At 41.1% G+C, this 12,405-nt stretch overlaps 1 protein-coding gene across 1 annotated transcript; it reads right to left on the bottom strand.

Annotated features, from left to right (window-relative positions):
* Positions 1 to 1,754: 1,754 nt before the first annotated feature.
* CCNG1 (cyclin G1) lies at positions 1,755 to 10,509 on the bottom strand. Its single transcript, XM_054036863.1, has 7 exons — positions 10,340 to 10,509; positions 8,919 to 9,182; positions 7,786 to 8,039; positions 6,640 to 6,718; positions 6,450 to 6,548; positions 5,137 to 5,331; positions 1,755 to 3,539 (listed from the first exon to the last, which is right to left on the bottom strand). Exons 2-6 carry the CDS (start codon positions 9,180 to 9,182, stop codon positions 5,140 to 5,142), a joined length of 888 nt encoding a protein of 295 aa, XP_053892838.1. The 5' UTR covers positions 10,340 to 10,509; the 3' UTR covers positions 1,755 to 3,539; positions 5,137 to 5,139.
* Positions 10,510 to 12,405: the final 1,896 nt, after the last annotated feature.

The raw sequence follows: 12,405 nt of genomic DNA, 5'->3' as shown, positions 1-12,405 counted from the left end.
GGCTAGCATTCATTTTCTGTAGAATCTTTCATTTTATAGAACAGGTTCAGACTTCTGAGCCATTATTACAGAGAAGAGGGTAGATATCTCACATTCCCCACTAATTTCACTAGTGCATTAATCCAAAGGCCGAGACTCTAAAAATGTACAGATAACTAGTTTTTATTTCTGACAAATAGCATGAGGATGAAAATTGAGTATGGCTGTATGGACAAATCCAAGGCAAGGGAAGAGGATGGGAAAGGAGGCAAACTGAAGGGCAAAAAGTATCTGGACTGTGAGGTGAACATTTTGTGCTAGCAAGTAATGATAGTGAATTCCACAATGGAACTGTACAAATAAGTTAACCAAAAGTTTAGTTAATATGTAAAGAGTTTATGCAAACTACCTATTTATAGCAGTAGTACTAAGTAGGATTCCTGGGTACTATGATAATTTTATAGCCTAGACCATCATTAAAAATGGAATTCTGTATTCTCCACAGCCTGAGTTTGACAACTTGTACCCTTACAGCAAACATTCCTATGCAGTCCAGGCTCTGGATTTGGTGCCCTGTGATGGTTTGGGAGAGTTCTGCAAAGACAGGCCAAGATGAGCATCTTACTGCAATATAAATGGGAGATGGCAAAACTTTCAGCAAACCTACATCTAAGCTGCAACTGTTTAGAACTGTACCAAACACCGAGGAGGAAAAAGCCAGTTAGCTATGATTATGTATCTTGAAGTTAGGGAACAAGACTTTTTTTAAGTAGTGGAAGGAGGCCCTGTTACCATCTGCTTCCAGTTATTGCCTAAAAGTGGTTTCTACTGTAGTCAGATCCATACAAGTCTAGGGTTCATAAGGAGGAGATGATGTGGTGCATGTAGGATATGATTTCACTTGAGTTCAAATCCTTTCACTTTTTCCAGATACCTCAGACATAAAGCCAAGAGGTAATGTGAGCTTTCTGGATAGGAGCATAGTTATCTAACAGCTTCATTTAGGTTTTCATGTTGTACAGTTCTAGCCAAGAAATCACCCCTGCAGCTGAGGGAGAAGTAACTGCTTAGTCAACTCTTCAAAATCAATTGTAAAAACATTAGCAAAGGTATGTAATGGACACTTAAGAGTCCTTTCTCAAGAACTGCTTATGTAAGAAGGCCACTATAATACTTTGTTTAGGGCTACAATAAAGCCCTCCTACACTAATTTTATTTGCTATAGAAACTGGTGCCAATACCAAGCCTCCTGTTCAAAATTGGAGTATCCACATAGAAGGTATCTAAGGTCTCTCTCCCCCCCCCCCCCCCCCAAAAAAAAAAAAAAAGTGTAGGCTACATGTAGCCTACTAGTAAATAGTGGTGGTGCAACTACTGTGGACTTTACTATACTCTATATTTCAGGTAGAGCAATCCTTTAGAAAAAGTTAGGATAGTCTATTTCAGATATTTGTCTCCTGCTTTGACATTTAAAGTCAAACTAGAGAGGAAGTGAAAACCAACCCTACTCATCTATACATCAAATAAATCTTGCTAGGTTTGTTTAGTCTTAGATGTCACATATAAAAAAATAATCTTTTTCCTTAGACAATAAGTTGACCTCTGTTTTAAGATAGATGACAATGAGATCTCTATAATAACTCTTAGCACTTACAGTTTAAGTTTACTTTCACAAGAGCAGTTATTTGGGAAGTTTATTACTGTTCACAGACTAGTAAAGAAACAGTTTTGTAATAGGTAGTGGGAAAAGTGTCAAAAGGACAATTACTGATACCTGCATTTCAATAAGTTTTATTGAAAGGTACATTCTTTAATGAAATTGAGACAATGTTACTTCTGCTAAGAAGGGAACAGTGCATCTTCAGCAGTTGCATTCAACTTGCATAGCATGTACTATCCTTTGCTTCCCTTGCCCCTTTCACCAGTCAGTAGTTAGTAACTACATACAGCATACCTATCTGCACAGTCAAGGCTAGCATCAACATTTGTCTATAAGTTCACAGTAGAATTTCCCCCCCTTTAGTTTAAAGTGCTCTGTAGGGAGTTTAACTATGCTTTTACTACATTAGAAGGAAGGTGAGGAGTGTTTCCCCAAAATCAATGTTCAACTTTAAAAAAAAAAAAATCAATGTTGGTGTACCAGCCCCACATTTTATTTAACTATTCAGTTCTTTTCTCTCATTGCCCAAATAAGTTAAGAGTGCATGCAGGAGTTATTAATGATTGACCAGTAAGATGTTCTCATGCAACGTGAAGTGGAACATTCAGAAGTCACTGCCTACATCCCAGCTTCAGCCATTCATTTCATGGCCGACAACACTGCAGCTTTACTTGCTCTTAGGCATCCCATTTATGAACATCTTTAGAATGTACGCTCTCATATGTTTGACCTTCCTCTACTGCTGAAAAGCTAGCATTGACACAAAGGGTTTAGATGTTTTAGTGACAAACCAGGAATGAAGCTGTATATGTTCTAAGTAGCAGAGTTGATTCAGAACTCAAGCTATTAGAGGTATAGATGCAGTTTCCTCTTTGGGCAACATAAGCTGATGGTCATCTTACATTATGGTGGTACTGGTACAATTTCTATTGAGGGCATGCAAACTGCACCTGCATAATCAGAATTTGTCCCCTTGTCTATAAGTGAACTTAGGGAAAAAAAACTATTGTCAGGCTCTGCAACTGACTAGACAGAAATAGCAAAGTAGCAGTTTTACTGACATTGCAAACTGATATAGGGTGCAGTTTGCTTGTTAAAGCCAGGCTTTCAATCTCCACCGAAGTTCACAAAATTATACTTTTCACAAAAATATGGTAGAAGGATGGCTAAGTTCAGTAATGATGCAGAGTAACAACTGCAGGCTTTCCCAGCATAGCATCTGATTAGTATTTTATCCTCTTAGCTAGAGTGGTCAACTCTGCACTGGAGGTAAAGTAAGTGGACTGCACTGCATCAAAGGACCAATGCCTTGTGCAGGAGGACATGGCTACTCAAAAAGAAAACATGACACAGAATACAAAACATTTGACTTAGTCTCTTATCTGTCCAGTGCAGTATCAGAGATTTGTCTGAGACTATTTGGTAGCCTCAGCAGTCCTGAAGCACATTATGCCCCCTATGTTTCAAGTACAAAAGTTTTAGGAGGTGGAGAATCAAATTGCATGAAGTTAAGTAATCCAACTAAACAGCCACAGTTGCAGTAACCAAGGTTAAACTACACTAGCTGTTCTATCAGTTAACTACCAAGTTGTGTAAGGCTATTCACTACTATAAAACAGCATTATGCTGCTTCACTGTTACATATGCATATTTCAATATTCAGACAAGTTTTAGTCAGTCATCCTTTAGGAACTTTTTACTACTTATTACTCCTGTAGTCAGCACCAATACAACTGCATTTGCTGGAAAGGTCTACTAAAGAAACCTGGATGTTTTAGTTTTCCAAGAGTTGAACTTCAGATGCTGGAACAGCTGTCATGTTTTAGGCTTCAGTTTTCAATTCCACAGCTGAATTCTGTAAGCCAGCCTTCAGGATAGTCATCTTTCCATTTTAAGATTCCTGTGCAGACGGTATAAGAGACATTAAGACATTAAGTCAACTAAACAGCTGTTACTACAAATGGCTACATGCTGTACAGCTGTAGTGCAGCAAGACAATTTCTGCCTTTGAAAATAGAAAGAGGATGGGGGAGGGAGAAAGGATACTCCAGGGAAGACACAGTTAATGGTGGTCATTTAAAAAAAAATTAAAGTAGCAACTCAGTGAAAGTTTGGCAATAGGCTAAAATAATAATTAATTTATGTCCTGCTTAGACTCCCCACCCCTGAAGTTTATTTCAGGCCTTTACGTTTGTTTCAGCAAGAATGGTTTATCATACATTGGTTAGATACAAGCACTGTTCCAATACAATGTTGGAAAACAGCTTGTCTAGTCAATGCACAGGACAGAGTTAGAGGCTAGTTTTGCCAGATTAAGCTTAACCATGTTTAAATTATGTAGATACAGCAGAACCTCAGAGTTACAACCTCAGGAATGGAGGTTTGAGATACTGAACAAAATGTTATGGTTGTTCTTTCAAGAGTTCACAACTGAACATGTATTTAATACAACTTTGAAACTTTATGCAGAAGAAAAATGCTGCTTTTAACCATCTTAATATAAGTGAAACAAGCACAGAAACAGTTTCCTTACCTTGTCTTTTTTTTTAAACACTAATTTTTAGCAGTTTACATTTAACACAATTCTGTACGTACAGTATTTGCTCTCCCCCCCCCCCCCCCCCAATTTCTGCTGCCCGACTGCATACTTTCAGGTCCAAATGAAGTGTGTGGTTGACCGGTCAGTTTTTAACTCTGGTGTTTGTAACTGAATTTCTCCTGTAGAGCCTTTGGAAGTGTGAGGGGAAGCAATGTCTTAATGCATTAAATACCCTGTCAATGGAAGTAGTATGTATTTTTGTAGGAAAATCATTGTCTGACATCAGCTTTGTATACTTTTCTATGACAATTATCTCAGAATCTTTATTGCATAGCCTGTACTCATGTTAGGAACATTTGTCCTGAAGTCCTAGGACAACCAGAAACTTGTTACAGGCAAGCCAATTTCAGTAACTTGGTGTCTGGAGGATGAACTAATCAACCTTCACTATAAATTTTGGTGCACTGATTGATACATTGGACCTGCTGCTCAAGTATAGACACTCCTCTTCCTCTCCTCTTTTTCGTTGTAAGCATCAGAATGTGAAGCAGGTTAACAACCTGGCATCTTTGTCACATTCCACCACTTGCTCTGCTCATCTAGCTGTGCTCCAGACTTCAGTGAGTGAGATTCAAGTGGCGGACACCTCAGTATGGGAAAGAACTGGTACTCTGCTACAGGAGACATTAGGAGGGTTGCCAGTTTGTATTTTCAGACTCAGATATTAGTGTTGATGCACCTAAAGGTCAGCAGAATGTGTCCAAGAATTGACAGGCCACTTGGAATGTGTTGATTAAATTGATGAGTTGCTTTGTTTGACAGCTAAGTTGAATATCTAGGCTGTGCCTAGGGGGCTGAAGAAACCGCCTCCACTCTAGTAAGCATGAAGAAAGTTTTAGTTGTTTAAGGATTCCTGTTTGTGCACAAATCCAAGTTGAAAGCAGCTGAAGAAAGTTACCTGTTATGAGCCAGTCTCTGGGATTGTGGGGAGGTGTGAGATTCTGTAGTAGCTATGCTTCAGCTGCCGTGCTGTACGTCCTGACACAATCCACTTGAGCTTCTGAACATTTGGTTTTGAACACTTGTTTGATGAGTATTCTGCAAGGCACTTTAATACCAGCTCCTTCCAGAAAGTTAGGTCTCTGCTATTTGTCTGAATGAAGAAAGGTTGAAGCTAGAATTAAGCACCCATTTCCCAGTTGTTTTAATCTACCCTCAAGCAAGCTAAATTAAGAAAAGCCTTGTACCACATGCCAATTGCAGGAGGTGTGAAGGGGACAAGCTTGGGTGCCAATAGACTGCCGAAGGCCCTTAGTTATTAAGAGGTTCCCCCCACTTCCACTAAAGGAGCCTTGCTGCTCCCCCCATGCCACCCCTGACCTGGAGACTAATATCACTGTACCCCAGCATGTATGAGTTTCTTTATCCTCAATCAAGCATCAACCAGAACCAGCCTTCATTTACTAAGCTATTGCAGCCTCTGCAACTATTTAAGTTGAAAAATTGTAGATTTTATTTTTTTTAAATACAAAGAGCAAGAGCTTGGACAAGATACTTTACATTATTTTTGTGACTTGCTTTACTGGGCACCTCCAACAGAAAGGACTAGTTGTTCCCTTGTGAACAAGTTTCACAATAGTTCCACAGAATGACGCCATATAAGTTGTGGATGATAGTAATAGTCGAGTTAAACGGAAACCTCATTTGTTGGTTTTCCTTCGCAGTTTATTTACATCAGCTCCCACTGGCTGCGGTTCGCCGTTCCAGGCCAATGGGGCTGCAGGAAGCAGCAACCAGCACATCCCTCGGCCCACGCCGCTTCCCGCAGCCCCCATTGGCCTGGAACGGGAGACTGCGGCCAGTGGGAGCTGCAATTGGCCGAACCTGCAGACACTGCAGGTAAACAAACCGGCCCAGCAGCGTATTTCCCTAACTGTCTGCGTGCCAAAGGTTGCCAATCCCTGATTTACATCATGGATACTGTGAAGGACTGTTGTGCGCTTTCATCCCCTATGAGCCAGTCATATGAATGCTGCATAAAAGTTACAAGCAAGTTTTTCAAATCTTCATATCGGGAGAAAAAAGTCAACTCCCATTTGTCAGTTGAAGTAAAGAATTGCTACTGTTAAAAATGGAATAAACTAGAATCCTTTCTTTGGAGGAGCCTTCAAGACAAGCAGAATTATGTTCAACAACCTAATGTTAAACTTGTTCAGAGACTCTACCCTTCACTGTGTTAGGGACATCCCCCCCCCCCCCCCCCCAACCTACCTTGGAATGTATTTGAAGGCCTTCTATCGCCTCTTTCAACTCTAGCAGTTTCTTTTCTTCGATCTCTAGTGCCAATATAGATAATGCCAAAACAGAAGGCTAAGGGAAACAAAGTAAACGTTAATACTGACAGCTGAGACTGTTAAGCTTCAGTAAACTCAGTGTGCTTATGGTATTAGAAACCACTTACCTTGGCTTTAGAAAACATGATTCTGCAGTGACATGCCTTAAGCTGGGCTTCAAGTCTCTCAAAATTAAGATGCTTTCTCCTGTAAGAGAATGGCATTAAGAGTTTAGTTAGTTGTAGAGAGCATGTAATATTCTTTTTCGGTATATAAATCAGATCAAGACTGCAAAAGCCTTAGAAATTTGCTGAGCATTTAATACAAAATTACTCAGACATTCTCTTAGATACAGTTTAAGGGCTCCATCAGTTCCAGCAGTGTTTGTGAAAGAAGAATGACAGGTTTCTTTTAAGTTCAGAGGTGTTGGATATGTCTACACTTGAACCGCTACCGCAGTGCTGCTGCCGCAATTCAGTGTATACAGTAACCTATGTCAGTGGCAGGGGTTCTCCTGTCAGCATAGGTAATCCACCTCCCCACTTCTGCTGTCTACCTAGTACAGTCTACACCAAGGGTTAGGTTGGCATAGCTACATTCAGGGTGTAGATTTTTCACAGAGAGATGTAGATATGCCAATGCAAGTTCCCATTGTAGACTAACCCTAGGACTCAGTTTCTATACTATAAAATTAAGTGTTGCAGCTTAAATGTGCTATTGCTTTGTTTTATACATAGATATTTTTCTATATATATTTGCAAGACTGGCAACATGGTAAAGTAAAAGCAGTTTTGACTTTATATCCCTGGTTGTTCTTACCCAGCTAAGGGGTATTACAGGTTTGACGTGCTTACAATATTTGTTGACCAAGCAAGTTTTGATCTTGAAGTAACTAAGGATATTCATGAACCAGTTGTCTTTTCAGAGACGACATTTTGAAAGGCTGTCAGACACTACTGCTGCTTGATCAGCAATGCATTAACCCGCACCTGTTCAGCAAGGCTGTTTCCCTGATCTAAAACTATGCTCCGAGTCATTTTTATTTTAGCTGTAAACAACATTGTCCCTGAAGTAGGAGAAAGCTCTGTTCATTAGAGCACAATATCAATCCACAGGGATTCATATCAGCCACTGTTTACCTGTTCGTAACTGTTTGCATTCTCACTTTTGATTTAAATTGTATACATTAAAGTAGATTACTTGAGCGATTTTCCCCACCAGCCCTTTCCAGTGGGCAGTGAAGCTTCAAAGTCATGGTGAAATAGTTGTTTTACCTTTCACAAGGTAAATTCTCATGGATGAGCAAGTGATAGAGTTGTAGAAACTGAAAGGCAGTTGTAGCTTTGACTCTCCAGTATAGCTTCTCTAACACAATTTTCTCCATTCTCATCATGTCAGATACAGTGAACCTATACTGGCTTATTCGAATTAAGTCAGTGGCTAAGGGAATGTTTCTTTCCTCTTCTGTTGCTTTCACAGCCAGGTAGAAGCAGCTTAGTCCAACACAGCCTAAGTGTTTAGGCTGCACCTAAAAGAGAGTCAAGTTCCTTATTATAATGAAAGCATTTTATAGTAAGTCAGAAAAATAAACATGTATTCAGCTAAAATAGATGTTGGGCTCTCTTTTTAAGCCAAGCTCTGCAGGTAGCAATCATTTTGCATACTGTAACTCTACCATCCGCATCCATACACCACTATGTCAGATGCCCAAAATTACTTCTCACTCTGCTTTCTACAAGTAGGGGCATTTGGGGGATTCCCTTCTTATACTGAGCTTTCCTTATTGTATTAGAAATCTAGCCATTGCTATACCAGTTTAGATCAGGGTCACTAATCCAATATCCTATTGGAGAGTTAGACAGTGAGGTACAAGAAGTTCCTTGGAGGAGAATTAATGAATAATTTAAACTAGTGGACATTTCTTCCAAAACTACATTGCTAAGGGATGTGAAAAATCCACCTCCCCTCCCCCCACAAAAAAAACACACACCAAAAACAAAACAACCCATAGTTGAACTGACCTAACCCTGGTTTAGACATCACTAGGTCAACAGAATTCTTAAGTCAACCTAGCTACCACTTCTGGGGGATGTGTATTACCTACACAGATGGGAGACCCTGACCTGTTAGCATAGGTATGTTTACAATGAAGTGCTATAGCAGCACAGCTGTGCCACTATAGCACTCCAAGTGTAGACAAGCCCATAGGCTGTATCTTCACTTGGAATAAAGGTGTTCTTAACTAGAGTTAAAATCTGATGTGAAAACTACATAGTGCTCGTCTTCAATAAGTTAGGAGGTTACGTTAAAGGCTATGAAGCATAGCTAACATTTTTCCCCCCCTTAATTAAGTGAAGGCAAGGCCATAAAAAGTTAGTGCATTAGAGCTTATGTTTCCAAAACATACCTTCATTTTTGACAGAAACCGGTCTAAGAAATTCACAGCTAAAGAAAATGTTTCTGCATTGAAGCCAAAGAATTGAGTTAAACTGAGGAGATCTTTTACTTCAAAGTCTCGCAACCTTGCAGTCATTCGGAGGCCATTGTCATGAGCAGTTTCAATTAGTCTCAGGCCAGAAGCCTTTGGCTGATATCTTAACTCTTGTTCCAACAGAGCATTGAGCTGATCTAGCAATTCCTGAGCTTCAGTTGTTACAAGTATTTCAATCATCTGTAATGAGACACAAATACTTAATGCAAGAAGCTACTAAGAAGAGTCCCAAAATGCCTTTATGATATGCTAGGGAGTTACATTTGCCCCAACATCAATCAGTGGCAAAGATGCTCTTCAAAGCACATGAAAGCGCTACAACCTTCCCCAGGAGGATAGAATTACATCATAACATTAGCTAGCTCTACTTAGATTTATAATGACTCCCTCTCTATTGTTCTAGTCCAGGTGTTCTTAAACTGGGGGTCACGACCCCTCAGGGGTCACAAGGTTATTATGAGGGGCAGGGGGAGGGTCATGAGCTGTCAGCCTCCACCCCAACCCCTGCTTTGCTTCCAGCATTTATAATGGTGTTAAATATATTTTTAAAAGTGTTTTTAATTTATAAGGGGGTCACACTTAGAGGCTTGCTATGTGAAAGTCACAAGTACAAAAGTTGGAGAACCACTGTTCTAGTCAGACATTTGCTGCTGTTATATTTCTGAACTTAGACTTTTGATTTTATAGTACACATTTTACAGAAGATTTTATTATTTACAGATTTGGGTGGCCTTCAGTTGGGGTGTTATGGCCAGCAAGCAGCCTTCCCCTTTAGTCAGTATACACCCTGAAACGCCCACATTATACAGGAATCTGTGCTGGCACTTTATGTATGCAAGGAACCCAACCTCAAGTTCAGAAGTATTCCTCCAAGAGAGAGGTCAGCATTTGCAGACAGCGGAGCTGTAGCGCTGACTGAAGAGCACAGACACATTGCACACACGTCAGCTGCCCGAGCCCCTCCAGTCACTCAGCACCTCCCCCTCCACAGTGACATGCCTGGGCTTGTCCGCCCCGCTCGGGAGAGGGGACTCGGGCTTATAGACCCCGAGACATAATCTTAGTGGGGGAGGGGGGTTCAAATCCGCCTCCCAGCAATTCCAGCTTGACCCTTGACAGCCCCAAGCTGTAACCCCACAGACCGGCTGGGCGTGGGGCAGAGATCCGACCGCCCAGCCCGCAGCCTCTGGTCCCCCAAACCCTCACGCGACCTGCCCAAGACTGGATCGTCCCCCCCGCCCCCAGCCCAAACCCATAAACGAGCCATCCCCCCACCTTACCCAGCCTGGATCCCCCCAGCCAAACCCGCGCACGATAGTCCCCCGCCGACCCCTTACCGTGCGATCCGGGGCAGGCGCCGGGTCCTGCTCGGGGCCGCGGGCACCTCACAGATAAATACTTATAAAACGTTACTTAAAACCCCAGCGTGTTTAAAAATAAATAACCGCGCGTCGCCGCCCCGAGACTGCCCGGGACCCCACCGCGGCGGCGCCTGCCCCTACCGCCCTCCGACCCGAGCAGCTCGCGCCCCCAGCCCTTATGTAGAGAGGGGAGGACGAGTACCGCCCATACTCGCCTCCGGTTGGCTGCTTATGGGGCTGATCGACCAGCCAGTCGGCCAATCAAGACGCTGACTGAGAGGGAGGCCGAGGCTGGCGTTTACCGGCCTCAGCTGTAGCCTCGGAGGTCGGGTAGGGGAGGAGTCACTGATTCGAAGCGCCGCCTGGTTTGGTCAGCAGGGGCAGCGCCTTGCACCATAGAAATGTCAGGCTCATGCCTAGAGGCACCTGATGAAGTCACCAAAGGCACCTGGCTTCCTTCCTGCCCAGAGTCCCTGGCTTCTGGGCGCTTTTCTGCTAGGGCTGTGCCATGGGTCAAATGGCCCACCAGCCATCCTGGGCCCTGGAGAGCTAGAATCTGAATCTTTCCAGCACCACCAAATAAGTCAGTACCATACCTACTTATGCTGGCTCCTCTTTGCGTGCTTTAAGTCTCATAAGCTTTCCCCCATCCAGATACCATTGGACAGAGGGATTATTTCAATTGGCACCTTTTACATGTTTCTCCAGCTACGCAACAGCTGAGGCTCTTGCTTCATTCATTTAGTAGGGTCCTGATGTTTCTGTCTTCTTTTCTAGAAAACTTAAGAGCTAAACTGTTGAACTCACACTATTTTGTTTTAAATGTATACATTTATTTCCCTTGCTTTTGAAGGCATTTACATAGCTGCCTATAATTTTGGTGGATTTCCAGCTTGCACATCTGTATCTCAAGGTAGAAATAACATCTGAGTTGAAGCTTACTTTATCTTTTAATGAAAGCTGAGTTTCTCACCTAATTATATAGCTCTAGGAGCTGGGACTTTAAGAAAAACATCAAATAATGAGAGATTCAGGCTGAAATCACGAAGGTGGGCAACACAGCAACCTCACCTGGCTACATCTAAGCAATATTGTATTATGAGTTGGCTTGGCAGAATAATTTTTTTTTAATTAAAAGGATAATACTGATAATTATTTTTAAACTTTTTTTACATTTTATCTATATAAATTTTCATATTTGTGCAAAATCATGAGTGTTTTAAGCATTTTTTTCTATTTTTATCAATTTAAATTTTCACAGTTGAAGGAAATTATGGGGGGATCAGACAGTTATTTAATGACAGTAGACACTGAGATTCAAAAGTTAAAGCTTTATAAACCATTAAAACACAAATTGTCAATTACACATCAAAATATACAAAGTAAATATCCTTAAATCAACAAATCATACCTATTTTTACTATTTATTTGCTATTTCATTGGTAACAAGCCTAATCTGAAAGTCTAAATCATTTGATTTTGACTCTTATAAATTCTCAACCTGCATTTTTCTTACTTTCTCTATCTGTACATTTCTGTTATTATCAATGGAAAAAAATTTTCATTGGTCTGTGTGCATATTATGCAATCAATGTTTACCAATATTTATCAACAAAGATCTAATTCTTCCAAGCCTGGCTTGGCTATGTCCAAACAGCACTATGTTACGAGGTGCGCACTATATTACTTGAGGGTTGGGAGGTAGAGGGGTTTGCTGACAGTGCAAGAAATGTGGAATGACAATTAATGTCAGAAAGACAAAAAGGATAAAAATAAGTAAATTTAGCAATGGACAAGGTAAGTAGCACCTTTATCTTGATGGTCAAGTGGTGAATAGTTTCCCTTTTTAGGGTGTCTAATAACATCAGATGGAGGATAGAACAAAAAAATCAGAAAGATACCCCTTGCAAAAGATGTATTCAACAATTTTCAAGGACTTCTGTGTTGTCAAAAGTGAAAACTACACATCTGCACAAGATTGCTGAAATGCAACATATGATCAACACTCTTGTACAGATATGAGAGCTGGGCATTTAAAAAAG

Source organism: Malaclemys terrapin, chromosome 8 (genome assembly GCF_027887155.1).
Source record: "Malaclemys terrapin pileata isolate rMalTer1 chromosome 8, rMalTer1.hap1, whole genome shotgun sequence".
NCBI lineage: Eukaryota > Metazoa > Chordata > Testudines > Emydidae > Malaclemys > Malaclemys terrapin.
The sequence above is the reverse complement of the archived record's forward strand: the minus strand, read 5'-3'. Positions and strand labels throughout refer to the sequence as shown.

Bases quoted from the DNA above. Each gene is read 5' to 3' on its own strand.
- CCNG1 (XM_054036863.1), bottom strand. From the start codon at position 9,182: ATGATTGAAATACTTGTAACAACTGAAGCTCAGGAATTGCTAGATCAG. The intron at 8,040-8,918 runs GTATGTTTTGGA...ACTCTCTTTTAG, and splicing joins GGTTTCTGTCAAAAATGAAG to GTGCAGCCTAAACACTTAGG. The intron at 6,719-7,785 runs GTAAAACAACTA...ATTCTCTTACAG, and splicing joins GAGAATTTACCTTGTGAAAG to GAGAAAGCATCTTAATTTTG.